At 41.1% G+C, this 22,640-nt stretch overlaps 1 protein-coding gene across 4 annotated transcripts; it reads right to left on the reverse strand.

The window, feature by feature from the left end:
- Positions 1 to 7,915: 7,915 nt before the first annotated feature.
- On the reverse strand, positions 7,916 to 22,225 carry LOC132606215 (uncharacterized). 4 transcript variants are annotated; one of them, XM_060319615.1, is made up of 6 exons: positions 21,728 to 22,225; positions 19,967 to 20,154; positions 13,161 to 13,232; positions 12,206 to 12,256; positions 11,095 to 11,180; positions 7,916 to 10,488 (listed from the first exon to the last, which is right to left on the reverse strand). In XM_060319615.1, the coding sequence occupies exon 6, from the start codon at positions 10,484 to 10,486 to the stop codon at positions 7,916 to 7,918; it is 2,571 nt and encodes an 856-aa protein (XP_060175598.1). In that variant the 5' UTR covers positions 10,487 to 10,488; positions 11,095 to 11,180; positions 12,206 to 12,256; positions 13,161 to 13,232; positions 19,967 to 20,154; positions 21,728 to 22,225. The 4 variants fall into 4 exon arrangements, 3 of the variants coding, with proteins under 3 accessions (XP_060175598.1, XP_060175596.1, XP_060175597.1); XM_060319613.1 differs by lacking the exon at positions 13,161 to 13,232 and having other exon boundaries at positions 19,967 to 22,221; XR_009569638.1 differs by lacking the exon at positions 7,916 to 10,488 and having other exon boundaries at positions 10,907 to 11,180; positions 19,967 to 22,216.
- Between the last annotated feature and the right edge of the window lie 415 nt (positions 22,226 to 22,640).

A 22,640-nucleotide genomic window follows, 5' to 3' on the forward strand; every position in this document is an offset into this window, starting at 1 on the left:
TTCAGTAACAAAGCAAGTACATAGGACTAGTTCTGGTAATTTTCTTAACTTGATAAAAAACTTTTGACTCAAAATATGATCATGTTATGAGTACAGTCTAAATTGGAAGGACACCAAGGAGAGGACAATAATATACAGTGAGGATAGCCATGACATAGACTGCTAATTCTTTTAATTTCTAGTACTTCATTAGCTAGATGATCACACAAGGAGAAACAAGCAAAGTGACACAAGACCTCATTTAATTCTAAGTTGCTTACACGTTTTCAGTATACTAGATGGTTGTATCCAAACGAGAAACTTTATCAAATTTAGACAAATTGAGGGGGGGGGGGGGGTATAAGCAAGACAACATTAGAGCATTAGCCCAGACCACACACATAACTTGATCCTTTTAAAAGAAATTGTCTGTCTTAAGTGATCATGGCACATATGAGCAAAGATCTTCCTCTTTTAAAGTCAACTACCACTTTACACTACTGGTTTGGCCAAATGAAAAAGACTAAGTACCAAACTTATGCCAACTTTTGTTAAAAACTCCTCAACACTTAGTAAAGAAGACGATTCAAGAAATAGCTTTGACTTTTCACCCTTTGGCCAAGAAGAGTAGTTCAACCAAATGAGTAAAACAAAAACCAACTAAAGTTCAGTCTACATTTCAAACCCCTCTCCTCAATTTTATCCCATCCTATATCTTGGTGGAGTAAATTTATATGGAAAATAGTCTTTTTTAAAAAGTAAAACACTCCAGGCCACATAGAAGAATTCAAACAATTTAGGAATGAATCACACACACAAGTAAATTCTAAGTAAGTTATTTCAGGAAAAGCAGTAGTTATCAGGCAACAAAGAAAACGGGGAAGTATTTGTTAATTAGAAGTACACCTAGCCATTTCAAATTACCGGCCTACATTAAGTAAATTCCCAAAATCCACTCAATATGATCAAACAAATTCAGGAGGGAGGGACCAGAACCCCATCATGAACAGACAAAACTTAAAAGAAAAGGAAACTGATAAGTGTAAATACAGTTTTGAAAGAAAGAAAAGAGAAATGGACAACCCCTATACCAGACAAAACCAATCTTAACTTAGCCAAAACCAACCTCACCTAGATCAAATGATACCAAACTGAACAAGAAACTTAGTATCATCACAGATGACCAATCAAATTGACCAAGCTTGACACACATGAACTCAGAACATGCTAATCCACTAAAGAACCAATTCCCAGGGGTTAGTTACCAGACAAGCTAGACTGTAACCATAACTACCCTAGCCATGGACCATTAGGTTTCAAGACTAAAAGTAAAAGCTATTGACATTTCAAGTTAAAACATGAACCTATATCTAATCTAAGCCTCAATCAAATAGAACAAACAAGACTAGACAAATATCATTAAAAGAAACTTCATTAAACTATTGTCTTAGCTAAGCTCAACACAAATCCTATGTGCACTAATTTAAAAAGGCAAATGTGCTCAAAATGATTCACTTCTTCATCAACAACCCATTTTATTTATAAAAGAAAACCAATAACAAATCTAGGGAACATAATGGTCCAGATTTAAAAAGGTTCTACCAATGTCTATATCAAATTAGACTAGACTAAACTGCAAGAATACAAACCAGAAATCAATTAACAATGTCACCAAATGATTAAACACCAAACTCTAAACCTAAATAAGGTACCATTATAATCACAGTTGACTAGAAAAGACCACGATAACTCTCGGACATAACTAAAACAAGTATTAAAAGACTGAAACTAAAATAAAGGAAACAACAAGAATGAGTATTACTTTTTGTTGGCATGACCTAGACCAAAAATGGAACTTGGATGTTGCCTCCTCCAAACTCAAGCCTAAAAATGCCAAGAATAACAAAGAACAACAATTTATAGAGACTAGGTTTTCGAGCAAATTGAAGAAACCTTAAAACTTTGAACAAAATTTAACTTTTAAGGACTAACATCTCAAATCCCTAATATTTTCTTAATAAATCCGACCTGTTTCTTTCGTGAATGGGGGCTTCTATTTATAGAAACCTCAAAAATGCTTGAAACTACAATCAGTCGATGTGGGACTTGTAAGTTTTATGCAAGTCCTACTCACAAGCCTAAATCAACGGCTCAGATCTTGAAGCAAAAAGAAATCAAAGGTCTAAAACCCTTCTATCCTAACAAAATATATAACGAGGGGTGGGGGTGGGGGTGGGTATACCTTTCAGGCTTGTTTGGCCCGATTTTGGGGGAGAGAAGGACAAAGCATTGAATGCTTTGCCTCCTCTCTGCTTCACCCGCTCCAAATTTGATGGGACACGACGAGAAATAGTGGTGAGTAGGTGGTGGTGCACAGGGAAGCGACGCTAGGGTTGCCTCGAGCCACCCCCCTTTTCCCTCCTTTGCACCGAGGCCCCTAGGGCAAGAAAATAAAATGAAAGGGGAGGAGTGTCACGACCCAACCCCGTAGGCCATGACTAGTGCCCGATCTGGGCACTCAAACGCATTCTAGTATATGGCAGAAGCCGACAAGGCTTCATTTCAAATTTAGCTAATTTTTAGAAAAAATTTGGCAGAGTTTCCTTTGTTTTATGGACTATCCCACATATCCTGCACGCAGAAAATACCAACAAAGGCCACACAGGGCCAACAAAGCAACATCTAAATATATGCGGACCGGCCGCCGCGGCGAATGGGATCGCCCAAACACAACATAAGCACCCAACTGTACAGAAAGATCCCAACCCACAACATGTCCACAGACCTCTAACAAACCAACAGAATCCTATGACGGGACAGGGCCCCGCCGTACCCATGAACGAGAATATACATATATAGAAGTGACGGACTATACCAAAAGATGGCTCTGAATATAAGAGCGCTCCAAAAATAGCAGAATGAGATCCTAAGCAGACGGATCAGCAAACCTGTCGTCGGTACCTGCGCGGCATGAAAACGCAGCCCCCGAAGAAAAGGGGGTCAGTACGAAATATGTACTGAATATGTAAAGCCTGAGTTGCAGAAACAAAATCATAACTGGTGCAGAACATACAGAAAGTAAATGGAAAATCCAAAGTATCAGATACATATTTCCAAAACATGCAGAGTGTGTACAGAACATATGTCATATCAAATCCGGCCCCTGCCAAGGGACTCGGCCGACAGAACGTGGCCACCCTCCCGACGCTGGTGCCACAACACAGAAGAATCAGAATAGGGGCATAACCCCATAACATAACATATCATAGCAGATGGCCATAGTAAATCATATCAGAACAAGCGTACATGGCACAGCATACTCCACAAACCCATGTACGCGTATACCTGCCCTCTCACATCGAGGCACGGCGAACAATGCAGAGGATCACGCTTGACAACATATCCTGGCCCGGGCTCAGTGTGGGAAACATTGGGGTATCCACGAATAGAGTCGTGAGAAACTAATGCAAGTAAATTATCATAAATGTTTCCATAGACTCGATGAGGCATATCAAAGACAAACCGATCCGATGAAGTCGGAAGGAATCATAGTAAATGAGTTTCGAGTATCAAAACAATTTATCAGACTTAATGGAATATTTAAAACCATATTAGTTAGGTAATTAAAAGGGTAGTCGAAACATTTCTTCCAAAAATCGTTCAAAGAGGGGACTTTAGTACATTAAGGGCAAAACCGGGAATAGCGGGCCCACCTCGGAACAAGCAAGGCAGTGGGCTCAAATTACGCCCTTTGAGCTTATGGGGTCACCTATAAAGGTTCTACGGACATTCTATAGCTTTTCAAGGAGTTTAGAGAAAGTCTACATACTTTCAGGAAAAGCATATCAAAATGGTTCAATTCTACTGAGGGAAAAACTGAGATTTTCTCTTGCGGATTCCGATGGCCAAGAAGGTCTTTTGAGGCCCGAATCCGATCCTAAAACACTTAGACATGCCAAAAGAAGGATCGGGGTAGCTTTACATACCTTTTGAGCTTTTTAAGCCTATCCAAGCTCACTCTCCGTTTCGTCGAAAATCTGCAAATGGTCACATTTACCAATTGTAAGTTATAGATGCTACAAATTCAATTCAACTCTTATTTGTCTACCGAAATTTCGGCAGCATTTCCCCTATACATATAGCACCCCCGAGAATTCAACTCGGCCAAATCAATCAACAACAACCCAACAACAACACCCACAACAACCACAATCAATACAAAACACAATATGACATAACTAGTTCTACTTGCCGACATAATGCCATAACATTCACTTTAACCTTAACTTTCAAACTAAGCTCAACGATTTCACATTCATTATCAATCTAGATCACCACAACATAGTTTAAAAGCATTTCATAGCATTTCCACAAAATATTCATACGATATACATAATATACAAACTTTCCGCTAAAGTCATAACTCGTCCGAAACTTCTAATCTTTAACAAACACACTCATAATATGTTTCTAGCTTCCAACTTCATCAATACTCATCATAATTTGCAACTTAATAACTTTATTTTCATAATGTCATAAAATCATTCTAAAACGACATAAGCCACTACATTCCATTTCAATGCAAACTTACATCATTTTACCTTCATCTACATTGCAAGGATCACAACAACACCACTAACATATTAAACAACATTAATTCATTCCCATTTCTTCAAGAAGTGCCACACGGCCAAGTGCCCATTTTACAACTTCAACCAAATTAATTTAACTTCCACTTCCAATATAATTCCCACCATAACCACAATTAGAATACAACATAAAATTCAACTCATTTTTGCCTACACCACATTGCACACACACGGCTACATATATCTATATACCCACTTTGCAAACTTCCATATTTCCATACTTTCTACTCATCCCTACATACTACAACACAAACAAACATTCATAACATAATAAAAAGGGATGAGTTCTTACCTTTTTCTCCAATCTTCTTCACTTGAGTGAGTTGTCAATTTGAAGAAACAAGTCCTCTTTCTTCCAAACCAACTACACCAAGTTGTAAAGGACACTTAATTTAGTAGACAAACCACAAGATAATAATTTTTGGAGGAAGATTTTTGAAGGTGAATTTGTGAGGGTTTGGCCGAATTCCCTTCAATTTTTGCTCTTCTTTTGTTTTGTTCTTTCTTTTCTATGCTTCTTGAATATTCCAATAGATAAGGGCTTCATATATTAATTCCAACACATGGAAAATATTCATTAAATTGGTGGGTTTTGGGCCTACATGGCCGGCCATCCCTTAAGTGTTGGGCCTAAATTTTTCATTCAATTATTTTGGCCCAATGACTTATAGATCCCATTTGTAATTCCCGAAACTAATTTCCGAAATTCCAATTTTTGCCCTTGGCCTTCTTCAACACTTCCACATTAATATTCTTTCATGAACAACTCATGGGTTACATAAATTCAATATGACCTTATTTCCTACAAGTCCAAATTATTTCCAATTTTCCAAAGGTGTGTAAACACGGGATATAACATCCTCCCCCCCTTTAGAACATTCGTCCTCGAATGTAAAATTAATCTTATAGGGTTTGAAAACACTTTGGGGGAGTTCATGGTTACAAACAACACATATGACATACGATTGGCATTGAAATGAAATTAAGTAGGGATTCAAGGTTACTTGTGGGCATAGGGAACAGATGAGGATATTTCTTCTTCATTTCTTCCTCGGACTCCCAGGTCATTTCCTCCCTATTCTCGTTCCGCCACAGTACCTTAACAGAGGCTACATCCTTATTACGGAGCCTCCGTACCTGACGGTCCAAAATAGCTACGGGCTGCTCCTCATAAGATAACTGCTCCGTCACCTGAATATCATCCGCAGGAAATATTCTGGAGGAATCACCAATGCATTTGCGGAGCATAGACACATGGAATACCGGATGTACCGCTTCCAAATCAGATGGCAAATCTAACGCATAGGCGACATTCCCAATTTTTCTAATAATCTGATAAGGCCCAATATAACACGGACTAAGCTTACCCTTTCTGCCGAATCGCATTACACCTTTCATAGGCGATACCTTTAGAAATACCCAATCACCAACCTGGAATTCCAAAGGACGACGCCGTTTATCAGCGTATGATTTCTGTCGACTCTGGGCTGCCAATAGTCGCTCTCGGATAAGTTTCACCTTATCAACTGCCTGCTGGACCATATCTGGGCCGATTAATTCTGTCTCGCCAATATCAAACCAGCCAATAGGTGACCTGCATTTCCTACCATATAAAGCCTCGTACGGAGCCATCTGGATGCTGGAATGGTAGCTGTTATTATAAGAAAATTCAATCAATGGCAAGTGATCCTCCCAGCTACCTCTGAAATCAATAACACAGGCTCGCAACATATCTTCAAGCGTCTGGATAGTGCGCTCAGCCTGTCCGTCACTCTGAGGATGGAAAGCTGTGCTCAGGCTCAGCTGAGTCCCTAATCCTTCCTGAAAAGATCTCCAGAAGTTCGCCGTGAACTGAGCACCTCTGTCAGTGATAATAGATATAGGAACTCCATGAAGCTTCACTATCTCTTTAATATAAAGCCTGGCATAATCCTCGGCAGAATAAGTAGTCCTGACAGGGAGAAAATGGGCTGATTTTGTCAGCCGATCAACAATAACCCAGATGGAATCATACTTCCGTGGAGTGCGAGGCAACCCTGTAATGAAGTCCATATTAATGATCTCCCACTTCCACGTCGGAATTTCCATTTCCTGCAACAGTCCACCCGGCTTCTGGTGTTCAATCTTGACCTGCTGACAATTGGGACACTGGGCGACGAACTCTGCGATGTCCTGTTTCATGCCATCCCACCAGTATAAGCATCGGAGATCATGGTACATCTTCGTAGACCCAGGATGGACCGAATAGCGAGCATAATGTGCCTCGCTCATAACCTGCTGCCGAAGGCCTGCAATATCAGGTACACACAACCTGTCCCTAAATAATAAAGTCCCGTCCAGAGTGAACTCGAACGGAGTCTTCTCCTTATCATAGGCTGTGTCTCTGTACTGTGCCAAAACCGGATCTTCATATTGATGCCGTTTGATATCTTCCTTAATAGATGATTCAGAAACCCCTCGGACAGAAATCTGTGTACCTCCAGAATCAACCAAACGAACCCCAAGGTTAGCCAACTGATGAATGTCACGTACTATCTCTCTCCTGTCTGGTTGTAAATCGACCAAGCTGCCCATAGATTTCCGGCTAAGCGCATCTGCAACAGCATTAGCCTTGCCCGGATGATACAGAATATCCACATCATAGTCTTTCAGGAGCTCCAGCCACCTCCGCTGCCGCAAATTAAGCTCTTTCTGCCTGAAAATATATTGGAGACTCTTATGATCTGTATAGATATCAACATGAACGCCATATAAATAATGTCTCCATATCTTCAGGGCATGGATCACCGCCGCAAGCTCCAGATCGTGAGTAGGGTAATTCCTTTCATGCTTTTTCAATTGCCGAGAAGCATAAGCTATAACTCTGCCGTGCTGCATCAATACACAGCCCAATCCCACGCCAGAAGCGTCACAATAAATAACATATCCATCGGGTCCCTCTGGAAGAGTCAGAACTGGGGCTGTGGTCAGCTTCTCTTTCAGCAACTGGAAGCTTCGTTCACAAGCATCAGTCCACTGGAACTTGGCTCCCTTCTGAGTTAGCCTTGTCAAAGGCGCTGAAATCGAAGCAAACTTTTCCACAAATCTTCTGTAATAGCCTGCTAACCCCAGGAAACTACGTACCTCTGTGGGCGTCGTGGGTCTGGGCCAATTTTTCACGGCATCAATCTTCTGTGTATCCACCCGGACACCATCAGCTGCAATAATATGGCCCAGGAATGCCACTGAAGCCAGCCAGAATTCACATTTAGAAAATTTGGCATATAATTTCTGATGCCGAAGTACCCCTATACCGCTCTCAGATGATCTGCGTGCTCTGCCTCGGACCGAGAATAGACCAGAATGTCATCGATAAATACAATTACGAACATATCCAAGAATGGCCTGAATACCTGGTTCATTAAATCCATGAATACCGCAGGAGCATTAGTCAGCCCAAAAGACATAACTCTGAATTCATAATGCCCGTAGCTGGTCCGGAATGCTGTCTTAGGAATATCGACCTCCCGTACCCGTACCTGATGATAGCCAGACCGAAGATCTATCTTCGAAAAATACTTGGCGCCCTGCAACTGATCAAACAAATCGTCAATTCTGGGGAGGGGGTATTTATTCTTTATGGTTACCTTATTCAGCTGTCGATAATCAATACACATACGCAACGACCCGTCTTTCTTACGCACAAATAATACCGGGGCTCCCCAAGGCGAAGTGCTGGGTCTAATGAAGCCTTTTTCTAACAGATCCTTCAACTGCTCTTTCAGTTCTTTCAATTCTGCCGGTGCCATTCTGTACGGGGGAGTAGATATCGACTGAGTATCTGGAAGCAAATCAATAGTAAAATCTATCTCCCGCTCTGGAGGAAGGCCTGGAAGCTCTTCTGGGAACACATCTGGAAATTCATTAACCACGGGAACTGACTGAAGAGTCGGCGTTTCTGCTGTCAGGTCTTGTACCCGAACCAGATGATAAAAATAACCCTTTCTGATCATTTTCTTTGCCTTAAGGTATGAAATAAACTTACCTTTCGGCGATGCTGTATTACCGGCCCATTCTATAACTGGCTCCCCAGGAAACTGGAAACGAACTACCTTATTTTGGCAATCAACATTTGCATAACAGGAGGCTAGCCAGTCCATTCCCATAATAACATCGAACTCGACCATATCTAACTCCACCAGATCTGCCTTAGTGTCACGGCCACATACAATTACAGAACAGTTCTTATATACCTGTTTTGCTACAATAAAGTCCCCAATCGGTGTGGCTACCTCAAACGGCTCTATAGGTTCAGACGTTATACCAATTTTACTAGCAACCAGAGGCGAAATATATGACAAGGTCGAACCTGGATCAATCAATGCATACACAGACCGAGAGAAAACCGATAATGTACCTGTAACGACATTAGGCGATGCCTCCTGATCCTGGCGGCTGGACAGAGCATAGATGCGGTTTGAAGGACCGCTAGTACCCGAAGCTCCACCACGGCCTCTGCCGCGACCCGCTGGTGCTGAAGTACCTGGCCCCGTAGGGCGCATAGCCACTGATAAAGATGAAGACCCGGCGGCTGATCCGGTAGGCTGCGCTGCACCACCCGAACTACCCTTATACGGGCAATCTCTCACAGAATGGCCCTGACGGCCACAAGAAAAACATGCACCGGTGGCTCTGTAGCACTCCCCAGGATGGTATCTGCCACAGTAAGAACACTGAGGCCTAGGTGGCCTCGTCTGACCAGAACCCCTGTCTGTCCGCGAACCTGAAGCCCTGGAGCTCTGACCTGCTCCTGAATAACCTGGGCTATCAAATCTGCGACCTGTAGGCTGTGGAGGTGCGCTCTGTGCCGGCTGGGATGGATGTCTGCTAGGCTGCTGCGGCTGCTGAGGCTGCCTGCCCCGAAAATCTCCAGAATACCCAGATGATCTGGCCCTCTTGGGCTGTCTCCGATCCTGGCCTCTATCAGGCTGACGCTCCCTATGCCGGTCCTCCATGCCCTGGGCGTGGGCCTGAATCCGGGCAATATCCATGCCGGGCTGAGCAGCCAATACCAAACAACTGTCGGCAAAATAACGGTCCAGCCCCATAATGTACCTGTGCATCCTGTCAGCCATAGTAGCTACCACAGCGGGTGCGTATCGGGCCAATGAGTCGAACTCCATACTATACTCTCGAACACTGCGACCCCTCTGTCTCAGCAATAAGAATCTGTCATCCTTGGCTCGCCGTAGCTCCGGAGGCAGAAAGTGGCTAAGAAAAGCCTGAGAAAAATCATCCCAAACTGTTGGGGGAGCGCCGTCGCCTCTGGATAACTCCCATGACTCGTACCAATTTGCCGCTACATCATATAACCGGTATGAAGCCAATGCAACTGACTCTGTCTCGGAAGCATTAATAAACTGTAAGGTGCGCCGCATCTTCCTGATGAACTCCTCGGGATCCTCCTCGGGCTTTGTCCCGAAGAACTCTGGAGGGCCACAAGTCAAGAACTCACGGGCTCTCGAACTGTCACGCCTGTAAGCCCGGTCACCTCCCTGTCCATGCCCCTGAACCTGTCCTGCCACAAGTCTAGTCAATAGCTGGACTGCCTCTCTCATAGTCTGATCCTCAGTCCCTGGCCGTGGAGCTGGAGGCTCAGGTACTGGAATCTCGGGAGCTGGCGGTGGAGCCGCCCCTCGACCTGCAGCCGCTGCTGCTCCAATATCCTCTACGTGTGGCGGGGTGGAAGAGCCCTCTGCCGGGGGAAAAATATCAGGAGCAATATGAGCATGGGCCCTGGTAACCCTCTGGGCCTGACTAGTCTCTCCCACAGCTGCTGCCTTGGCCTTTTGGGCCGCTGTCGCCTTCTTTGGAGGCATAACTGCAAATGTAACAATTCGTTAGGGAGGAATCATCCTGATAACACAGCTCTATCGCACGATCTAAGACAGAAAGAAGGGTAGTATCCTAAATGCCCTGTAGCCTCCTGTCTATAGGTGTGGTGCACAACACACCGATAAACAAGACTCTACTAGACACGGTCTGTAGACATTCCGAGGACGAACCGCTCTGATACCACTTTTGTCACGACCCAACCCCGTAGGCCATGACTAGTGCCCGATCTGGGCACTCAAACGCATTCTAGTATATGGCAGAAGCCGACAAGGCTTCATTTCAAATTTAGCTAATTTTTAGAAAAATTTTGGCAGAGTTTCCTTTGTTTTATGGACTATCCCACATATCCTGCACGCAGAAAATACCAACAAAGGCCACACAGGGCCAACAAAGCAACATCTAAATATATGCGGACCGGCCGCCGCGGCGAATGGGATCGCCCAAACACAACATAAGCACCCAACTGTACAGAAAGATCCCAACCCACAACATGTCCACAGACCTCTAACAAACCAACAGAATCCTATGACGGGACAGGGCCCCGCCGTACCCATGAACGAGAATATACATATATAGAAGTGACGGACTATACCAAAAGATGGCTCTGAATATAAGAGCGCTCCAAAAATAGCAGAATGAGATCCTAAGCAGACGGATCAGCAAACCTGTCGTCGGTACCTGCGCGGCATGAAAACGCAGCCCCCGAAGAAAAGGGGGTCAGTACGAAATATGTACTGAATATGTAAAGCCTGAGTTGCAGAAACAAAATCATAACTGGTGCAGAACATACAGAAAGTAAATGGAAAATCCAAAGTATCAGATACATATTTCCAAAACATGCAGAGTGTGTACAGAACATATGTCATATCAAATCCGGCCCCTGCCAAGGGACTCGGCCGACAGAACGTGGCCACCCTCCCGACGCTGGTGCCACAACACAGAAGAATCAGAATAGGGGCATAACCCCATAACATAACATATCATAGCAGATGTCCATAGTAAATCATATCAGAACAAGCGTACATGGCACAGCATACTCCACAAACCCATGTACGCGTATACCTGCCCTCTCACATCGAGGCACGGCGAACAATGCAGAGGATCACGCTTGACAACATATCCTGGCCCGGGCTCAGTGTGGGAAACATTGGGGTATCCACGAATAGAGTCGTGAGAAACTAATGCAAGTAAATTATCATAAATGTTTCCATAGACTCGATGAGGCATATCAAAGACAAACCGATCCGATGAAGTCGGAAGGAATCATAGTAAATGAGTTTCGAGTATCAAAACAATTTATCAGACTTAATGGAATATTTAAAACCATATTAGTTAGGTAATTAAAAGGGTAGTCGAAACATTTCTTCCAAAAATCGTTCAAAGAGGGGACTTTAGTACATTAAGGGCAAAACCGGGAATAGCGGGCCCACCTCGGAACAAGCAAGGCGGTGGGCTCAAATTACGCCCTTTGAGCTTATGGGGTCACCTATAAAGGTTCTACGGACATTCTATAGCTTTTCAAGGAGTTTAGAGAAAGTCTACATACTTTCAGGAAAAGCATATCAAAATGGTTCAATTCTACTGAGGGAAAAACTGAGATTTTCTCTTGCGGATTCCGATGGCCAAGAAGGTCTTTTGAGGCCCGAATCCGATCCTAAAACACTTAGACATGCCAAAAGAAGGATCGGGGTAGCTTTACATACCTTTTGAGCTTTTTAAGCCTATCCAAGCTCACTCTCCGTTTCGTCGAAAATCTGCAAATGGTCACATTTACCAATTGTAAGTTATAGATGCTACAAATTCAATTCAACTCTTATTTGTCTACCGAAATTTCGGCAGCATTTCCCCTATACATATAGCACCCCCGAGAATTCAACTCGGCCAAATCAATCAACAACAACCCAACAACAACACCCACAACAACCACAATCAATACAAAACACAATATGACATAACTAGTTCTACTTGCCGACATAATGCCATAACATTCACTTTAACCTTAACTTTCAAACTAAGCTCAACGATTTCACATTCATTATCAATCTAGATCACCACAACATAGTTTAAAAGCATTTCATAGCATTTCCACAAAATATTCATACGATATACATAATATACAAACTTTCCGCTAAAGTCATAACTCGTCCGAAACTTCTAATCTTTAACAAACACACTCATAATATGTTTCTAGCTTCCAACTTCATCAATACTCATCATAATTTGCAACTTAATAACTTTATTTTCATAATGTCATAAAATCATTCTAAAACGACATAAGCCACTACATTCCATTTCAATGCAAACTTACATCATTTTACCTTCATCTACATTGCAAGGATCACAACAACAACACTAACATATTAAACAACATTAATTCATTCCCATTTCTTCAAGAAGTGCCACACGGCCAAGTGCCCATTTTACAACTTCAACCAAATTAATTTAACTTCCACTTCCAATATAATTCCCACCATAACCACAATTAGAATACAACATAAAATTCAACTCATTTTTGCCTACACCACATTGCACACACACGGCTACATATATCTATATACCCACTTTGCAAACTTCCATATTTCCATACTTTCTACTCATCCCTACATACTACAACACAAACAAACCTTCATAACATAATAAAAAGGGATGAGTTCTTACCTTTTTCTCCAATCTTCTTCACTTGAGTGAGTTGTCAATTTGAAGAAACAAGTCCTCTTTCTTCCAAACCAACTACACCAAGTTGTAAAGGACACTTAATTTAGTAGACAAACCACAAGATAATAATTTTTGGAGGAAGATTTTTGAAGGTGAATTTGTGAGGGTTTGGCCGAATTCCCTTCAATTTTTGCTCTTCTTTTGTTTTGTTCTTTCTTTTCTATGCTTCTTGAATATTCCAATAGATAAGGGCTTCATATATTAATTCCAACACATGGAAAATATTCATTAAATTGGTGGGTTTTGGGCCTACATGGCCGGCCATCCCTTAAGTGTTGGGCCTAAATTTTTCATTCAATTATTTTGGCCCAATGACTTATAGATCCCATTTGTAATTCCCGAAACTAATTTCCGAAATTCCAATTTTTGCCCTTGGCCTTCTTCAACACTTCCACATTAATATTCTTTCATGAACAACTCATGGGTTACATAAATTCAATATGACCTTATTTCCTACAAGTCCAAATTATTTCCAATTTTCCAAAGGTGTGTAAACACGGGATATAACAAGGAGTATAAGACTTCCCGGCCTTTTAGTTGTTAAATGGAGCGGGTCATGGTCCTTTTGGACTGGGCCTGGTCCCATCCGTTTTTTAAAAGGGCCTGGTCTCCATATATATATATATATATATATACACACACACACACACACACATTTATGTATATGGACATATACATGGTGTATATACATACATATATATAGGGGGTCGGGGAAAAAAATAGACTAATACATAAATAAATAATGAAAAAATTAATTGTTAGTCCATTAGGACTTAAATAATTTTAGAATACAACCCCTAAATAAAAGTAAAAATCATTCTGCAGATATCGATTTTTTCTGAGTTAAGAAAATTAATCGAGTACGCAAACGCACATAGAGTCAGGATTTAAAGGGTAAAATGGTCAATCCTTTTAATTACTCAGAATGCTTTGGACAATTAAAATGGAATAACACTACTCATTAATCTAATTTTTCTGATTTAATTAACTAAACAAATAATTATCCAAAAAGGGTTTTCTTGCCCCTTCGATTAATTACAATAAAATCTTCTTCAAAATCATTTTGCACAAAAAATTAAAATACCTCAGATGTTTCTTTATCAACTCAAAAGGGTGAAATAAAAGGGTGAAATAATGTCCTAAATAATTTCATAGAAATTACCTATACCCCTTTGGGGTGCACAACTGATTTCATTTATTGTCCAAGGACTTCGAGCACTTAAAATAGATTTCGGGAGGTAAAACATTAGGTGTCAATAGCCCTTATATTGGCTAAAGGGATCCAATTCAATCTCATCGATCAGTTCCACAAAAGAAAAGTCAAAGCGAGTATTATGCAAATTTATAAGTCATGGAATAAGAGCTCTATATTGCACCAACACATGATACAAAAGCCTTTTAACTTGATAATTAAAGGGAATTGGTGGAGGGTCTCCTTAATTCTTGTTTTAGATATCTTTTTCTATTTTCCATTCTATTCTCTAGTTTAGTCTAATTGTACTAGGGGGAAATGGACCGTGTAACATATTGAATTTAGAAATTTCATTTTCATTTTGGGAGGGGAGTTTTAGAGCTGCTGTGTAACATAGTACAGCATCACAGTGTAGTATCTATTCATATAAAAATGTAGCAACAGGCACATTAGGGTGCAATAATCAAATGGAGCAGCAGAGCATTCAAAATGAAACATCTGAACATTCTAAGTGCTACATCTGCTCATCAGGTACAACAACATCATGAACATTTAAAAGTGTAGTAGCAGTACTTCATAATGCAACAATCAGCCCATATCAAATGTAGCCATAGTGCTCTTTTGATGTGTAGTCATTGTTCATCAAGTATAGCAGCTCATGAGTAGTATCTGTTTGGCCTCAAATGTGCATTTGTTTTGCCTCAAGTATGGCAATAGTCCACGTCAAAGTGACTCAAGATCACTCAATATTTTAAAACTCCCCTCAGGTCATGTAAAAGAAACAAAAGGGGTAAAAGAGTTAGTGTCAAGAAATAAATGTCATTTCTTTTTTATTTTTTCCTTTTTACTATAACGAAAATGAACATTGGCTTAACCCAACTATAGAAGCTAGCTCATCATACGAGAATTTTCTAGGTTCATTAGAAGGAGACAATAGTTCATCCCTCAACCAATATAGTACACTTAAGTATCTCTGTTTATTTAAGACTGGGCAGTTGGAGCATGAACAAATATAATGTGGGGCTTAACATTAAGTAAATCGAGAACTGCACTGAGTCTAGCCCTTGTACCACAAAGAAAATGAACCTTGGGTTTAACAAGCACTAACTCTAGCTTATAATATCCAAGACCGTATAAGGAGACGATTAAGTTATTTCCTCAATTAATATTTCTCTAAGTTATGCCAATTTCTCAAAGTATTTCAGTATTCAAAGTCCAACAGGCCCAAACAAACAACGGCCCCTTTAAGATTTTATAATGAGAAGTGAAGTTGTATCTTTTTGTACAACAACAACAACAACAACAACCCAGTGAAATCCCACAACGTGGGGTCTGGAGAGGGTATAGTGTACGCAGACCTTACTCCTACCAAGGTAGGACGGCTGTTTCCGAAAGACCCTCGGCTCAATAAAAAAACATAAAAAGAGGTCAGATAAGGCTAAGAGATTCAAAGCGATATGGAAATGAAGTAACGCAAGCGACACAGATAACATAGAATAATCAAAGCACAGGAAATAAGAGATAATAGCATAAATCAGAGAACAAGAAATTATACTACGATAATGCGACTACTAATAAGACAGGATAATGAGACTATCTACTAGCCTTCTACCCTAATGTGGGTCCTCCAAACCCTCCTATCTAAGGTCATGTCCTCGGTAAGCTGTAACTGCGCCATGTCGTGTCTAATTACCTCTCCCCAATACTTCTTTGGCCTACCCCTACCTCGTCTGAAACCATCCATGGCCAACTTCTCACACCTCCGCACTGGGGCATCTGTGTCTCTCCTCTTCACATGCCCAAACCATCTCAATCTCGCTTCTCGCATCTTGTCTTCCACCGAGGCCACTCCCACCTTGTCCCGAATATCCTCATTCCTAATCCTGTCACTCCTGGTGTGGCCACACATCCATCTCAACATTCTCATCTCAGCAATTTTCATCTTTTGAACGTGAGAAATCTTAACTGGCCAACACTCCGCCCCATACAACATAGTCGGTCTAACCACTACTTTGTAGAACTTGCCCTTAAGTTGTGGTGGCACCTTCTTGTCACATAGCACTCCGGAAGCAAGCCTCCATTTCATCCACCCTGCCCCAATACGATGTGTGACATCATCGTCAATCTCCCCGCTGCCTTGCATAATAGACCCAAGATACTTGAAACTACTTTTCTTCTGGATGGCTTGGGTACCAAGTCTCACTTCCAAGCCAGCCTCTTGAGGTGCTTCACTAAACTAACACTCTAAGTACTCTGTCTTGGTCCTACTCAGCTTAAACCCTTTAGACTCCAGAGTTTGTCTCCAATCCTCCAGCTTAGCGTTAACTCCGCTACGAGTCTCGTCGATCAGGACTATGTCATTCGCGAAAAGCATACACCATGGCACCTCACCTTGAATTTGCCGCGTCAATCCATCCATCACCAAGGCAAATAAAAATGGACTAAGAGCTGATCCTTGATGCAACCCCATCACAACTGGAAAGTGCTCTGAGTCTCCTCCTACTGTCCTTACCCTGGTTTTGGCTCTCTCATACATGTCCTTGATCACCCTAATGTACGCCACAAGTACACCTTTAGCCGCCAAGCATCTCCATAGGATCTCTCTTGGAACTTTGTCGTAAGCCTTTTCTAGGTCGATGAATACCATGTGTAAGTCCCTCTTCCTCTCCCTATACTGCTCCACCAGTCTCCTCACAAGATGGATGGCTTCTGTAGTTGAGCGTCCCGGCATGAATCCGAACTGATTCTATGAAATAGACATGCCTTTCCTCACCCTCATCTCCACCACCCTTTCCCACACTTTCAGAGTATGGCTTAGCAGCTTGATACCTCTATAGTTGTTGCAACTCTGGATATCTCCCTTGTTCTTGTATAGAGGGACCATTACACTCGACTTCCATTCTTCAGGCATCATTGCCGTCTTAAAGATGACATTAAACAACCTAGTCAGCCACTCCAAACCTGCCGGGCCCGCACTCTTCCAAAATTTCCCAGGAATCTCGTCAGGTCCGGTCGCTCTTCCCCTGCGCATCCTACGAACAACACCCTTAACCTCCTCAACCTTAATACTCCTGCAATACCCAAAATCGTGATGCCTTCCTGTATGTTCTAAATCTCCCAACACAATGTCTCTGTCCCCTTCTTCATTTAAGAGTTTGGAGAAGTATGACTGCTATCTCCGTCTAATGAGAGTCTCCTCTACCAATACTTTGTCATGCTCGTCTTTGATGCACTTCACTTGAACCACATCACATGCCTTTCTCTCCCTCGCCTTGGCTAGCCTGAACAATTTCTGATCCCCTCCTTTCGCTTCTAGTTCTGCATAAAGCGTTCAAAAGCTGACGTTTTTGCCGTCGAAACCGCCAACTTCGCCTCCTTCCTCGCCATCTTATAAAGTTCCCTATTCGTCCACTGCTCCACCTCATCCTTGCTTTCTATCAACTTCGCATACGCCACCTTCTTTGCTTCTACCTTCCCTTGAACTTCTCCATTCCACCACCAGTCCCCTCGATGCTGGCCACGACTACCTGTCGAGACCCCCAACACTTCCCTTGCTAACACCCTAATGCAACTAGCCGTCCTATCCCACATACTTATCGCATCCCCACTACTATCCCAGGCCCCCATAACCTTCAATTTCTCTCCCATCTCCACGACACTAGTCGTGGTCAAACTCCCTCATCTGATCCTAGGTCGGTCATCCACGACCCTCTTCTTCCTCGTCATCTTGATCCCTAAATCCATCACCAAGAGCTTATGTCGGGTTGTAAGATAGTCGATCGGAATGACCTTACAGTCTTTGCACAGACCTTTATCGTCCTTCTTAAGGAGTAAAAAGTCTATTTGGGTCTTAGCCACTGAACTACGGAAGGTTACCAAGTGCTCCTCCTTCTTTGGGAAACTCGAATTGGCTATCACCAACCCGAAAGCTCTTGCAAAATCCAAAAGTGAGACTCCTCCTCCATTCCTGTCCCCGAAGCCAAAGCCTCCATACACGTCATCATAACCTCCCGAAATAGGCCGATGTGCCCATTGAAATCACCTCCCACGAATAACTTCTCAGTAGGCGGTATGCCTCCCACTAATTCATCCAAATCCTCCCAAAAGCGTCTCTTCTCCTCCTCGCCTAAGCCCGCTTGCGGCGCATATGCACTAATAATGTTCAAAGTGAGCCCTTCAACTACCACTTTATTCGACATCATCCTATCAGTGGCTCTCCTAACCTCTACCACCTGGTCCCTTAAATCACTATCTACTAAAATGCCCAACCCATTTCTATACTTCGACCTACCAGAGAACCACAGCTTATACCCGTCTACCTCTTTAGCTTTAGGACCTACCCATTTAGTCTCTTGGACACAAGCTATATTAATCTTCCTCTTCTTAAGAATCTTAACTAGCTCTATGGACTTCCCCGTTAACGTCCCAATGTTCCAAGACCCTATTCTCAACCTAGAGGCTCCTTTATCCCACTTACCCCTCCTAACCCTCGCCCCCGTCCCCGAATGAGAACATGACCCTAGTCTACCATCACTAACCAAAGCCACGAAAATAAGTATGAACTAATAAATTATTCAAAGGTCTAAAGTCAGCAAAATATAACTACAAGTGTATGGACAAATAATGGATATGACAACCGGAGGTACCAACTCCAGTTGAAATGAACATGGTTGTCACCGGAAAACACTGTTCACGGTCGAGTTACTGTTCACTGCCGAAAAAATGTTCACAAATACCTGAAAGGGAGAAGAGAATAGGGGGGAAACAAGAAGAAAAGAAAAAGGGAAAAAGGAGAGAGAAAGAGAAGGCTGGCCGGAAAAAGTCGCCGACGATGGCGCAACGGCGTACTGGCAGTGCCAGAAGCAGATTAAAAAAAGGGGAAAAAAGGAGAAGAGAAGAAGAAGAGGAGAAGAAGAAAAGGAAAGAGAGAAGAAAAGTAAATCTAGCCGGAAAAGTGGCCGGCGTTACCTGGTCGCCGTCGTCACCTGAACAGTGGTGACGTATGGTCGCCGGACGGAGTGGCGGGTGGGCAGATCTGGGAGAGAGCAGAGGAGAGAGAAAGAGCAGAGGAGAGAGAAAGAGCAGAGGAGAGAGAAAGAGCCGTTGTAAATTTTAGTAAATTGACATTTTAGGATATGTTAGATGTTAAACCTAATGTTTTGCTACCTTCAAAGCCTATTATGTTTCTTTCCTTTCTCGAATAGATTAATCCTAGCCAAACATAACCTCAACAGTATGCATCAATATACTATTTTGCCAGAAATTGAATGAAGAGTAGTTTCAAATTTCTGTGTTTCTCAAAATAGTTTCTATCAGTCCTACTTTAATTTTCTGCAACTCAACCTTCAACTACAGCAAAAGTAGTCTGCATCTTATTTTCCTCTTTCTCTTCTTTTTCTCCCCTAGTTCCATGTGTTAAATTATCAACGCAAGGCTTCTGCAGTCTATCATCTCTAAATCTATTTCATGAAATAGCCTGTGGTCTCGTTATACGATTTAAGGACCAGACATTATTATACTCTTTCATTAGAGGCAAAGGTAGGTTTAAAAAAATTACCCATTGTAGATATGCATTATATTTTGCTGCTTTGCTTTCTTTCAAGAGGATTCACAGAATGTCCAAGCTCTCCTTCGCTTTGCATAGAATTAAAAGGACATGCTCCACCACTTGTGGGGGCTCCCATCAATTACTTTGAGTTTCATTCTATCGAACGTACTTCCCAGGTGGAATACTTAACCTGTTACCTACAACACCACGTGGGACTAAATTAATCACTAATGGTCAAAAGAAGCAAAGTTCTCATTATCAATCCTTCAAAACTAAAAGACACAGAAAGTTACCTTTAATAAGCTTCTCTCTATTCTGTCTACTTACCACTTTGAATTCAAAATTAGTAGCGACCATTAGTAAACATTGAGACATAAAACATTTCAAAACCCAATAAATTAAAATTTAGCATGCTTTAAAAACTCCAGTATTTATAAGTAATGTTTGCCTCTCAACCGATGGTATGACCTAAGCGACTCCAAATTTAGATGCTAATAGGACAGTTAAAATGACCCGAGCAAGATTACCTTGTAACAAGATCCATACAACATGACCTGAACATACTTAAAGCTATTCACAATTCTTCCTTTATATTTTCAAAGCCATAATTTTGTTTAAGCATACGAATTTTAGATAGAAGCTGAAACTAACTGATAAAATAATCGTGAAGAATGGGAGCTATGGAGTCTTTTTATACACATACTATCTTATGGGAATGGATTTTCTAGAAATTATGCTTCTAATTCTTTAAATTCCACGCTTCTCCATAAACAGAATAGGTAGAAGCTAATAGTCAAAGGTCTCAACTCCATTCTAGAAATTCTCTCATCACTTTTCTAGCTTCAGAAGCATTGTACTATGTAAATTTCACTTTCTTGTATATGATCAAGTACAATGTAAATTTCACTTTCTTGTATATGATCAAGTAATATTCTGTTGCAGAAATTGCTAGCTAAGGCACAATCATAAGTCAATAGTTAAGGAACTTACTCCAAATTGCAAACTCTAACCTCAGGAGCATAAGTAGTCGTAATTTCAATACATTTACATTATGTCAAACAAAGGTGGAAAAGGGAAGATTAACGAAGTATTTGATATACTAAAACTACATTAAGAGCTCCAAAAAATAGGAAGAACATCACAAGTGAATTGCAACAAAACCTTGCGTCATTGAACCTTTAAATGCTTTGGCAAATGTTACGACATATTGAAGTTTAAGGACATGTAATAGTCAATCTAATACTTGGGAAATATATTTAACACTTGAAAAGTAAATTCCTATGTAAAATAGTTTATAGACTTTAGGAGTCTCTCCTATACAAACTCTGTTTTTTTTGGTATCTCAACATTCAATTTGTAACCAGAATTGATGTGTTAATAAAACATGATAAATGAGTTAGTAGAGTAATATGAGAATAGGTGATTACCATAAAGATAGTAATTAAGCAGATGAACTAATCATAATATTACAGCAGGAAAAAAGATACTCCACAGGCAAAAGAGTTCGAGCACACAATAACATGAAGAACTAGTGCAATTCACCCTTTAGTCGAATAAGATCAGTTTTACACACAACAAAACTCAATCAAAGGAATACAAAAAAATTTGCATTTTTCTGCAGTTCAAAGCTCATTACTGATGTGTAGGATAGTTTCACTCAAACTCTAATAGCATACTGCAACTCTCCTATAGATTAACGCCAAAAGATTGCTTAACTTAGGTGCATGAAATTTTCAAGTCGAATGATCTAATCAAGCAGTCCACACCTACCTGACTATCCAAAACTTATTCCTAATCGACTCCTAATAGCGATCGTTTGCTCAGACTTCACTGGCGAATGAACTCAGTTCTCAGACAGTTTGTCGAACATGTTGTTTGCATCACTTAGAGCAAGTTCTTTGTAACAATAAGATAATTGAATTACCCTCCCAAAAAGTGGGAATTATAGTTCAATGAATCATACGTTATATCAATAAAAAACACCAAAATTTTCACAATTTGTGATCTGAAACCTACACCAAACGTACCACAGGAAAATAAAATAAAAGAGAAATGTGTGAGTAAAGAGAAAGAGGGAGAGAAATTTAGAGCCTTATCTGGTGGTAGCCTGTGGTTGGGACGTAATAAACTTATCCAGTAGTGAAGCTTTTGGAGGGGAAAGAAAGAGAAGGAAAATAACAGAGATGGAGACAGAGAGCGATGAGAGAGAGGAAGATGAAGTCGGATACACAAATATTGAGCTGTCAGTTCGGTACAACTGTAAGGACACGTAAGTTATGATAGAGCACTTAACAGGACAAAATTGCCCTTCAGCGATGAAACAGGCATGTTAAAACCTAGCCCTTTCTATATAATAGAAATTTCCTTATTTGAGAGATTGTCGTTTAATTCTTTTCTTGATTTGTAAGCTATGACTTGTATAAATACTTGTATATCTCTTAATAATATTACCCCCTCTGTCCTAATTTATATGACACTTTTCACTTTCTAAGATTCAAACTGCATGACCTTTGACTAATATTTTAAGATGTATGGTTCTACCAAATTGATATGAGAAAAGTTAGAACTTATAGTACTTTTCATGTAGTTTTTAAATATATAAATTTTAATGTTAGAATATTGAGTTAGTCTAATCCAGTTTAGATTCAAAGTTTAATCAAATTGACTCTCGAAAAGCGAAAAG

The sequence above is a fragment of the Lycium barbarum genome, chromosome 8 (genome assembly GCF_019175385.1).
Source record: "Lycium barbarum isolate Lr01 chromosome 8, ASM1917538v2, whole genome shotgun sequence".
Taxonomy (NCBI): Eukaryota; Viridiplantae; Streptophyta; class Magnoliopsida; order Solanales; family Solanaceae; genus Lycium; species Lycium barbarum.

Excerpts from the sequence above, each read along its gene's own strand:
- LOC132606215 (XM_060319615.1), bottom strand. The coding sequence starts at position 10,486 with ATGCCTCCAAAGAAGGCGACAGCGGCCCAAAAGGCCAAGGCAGCAGCT.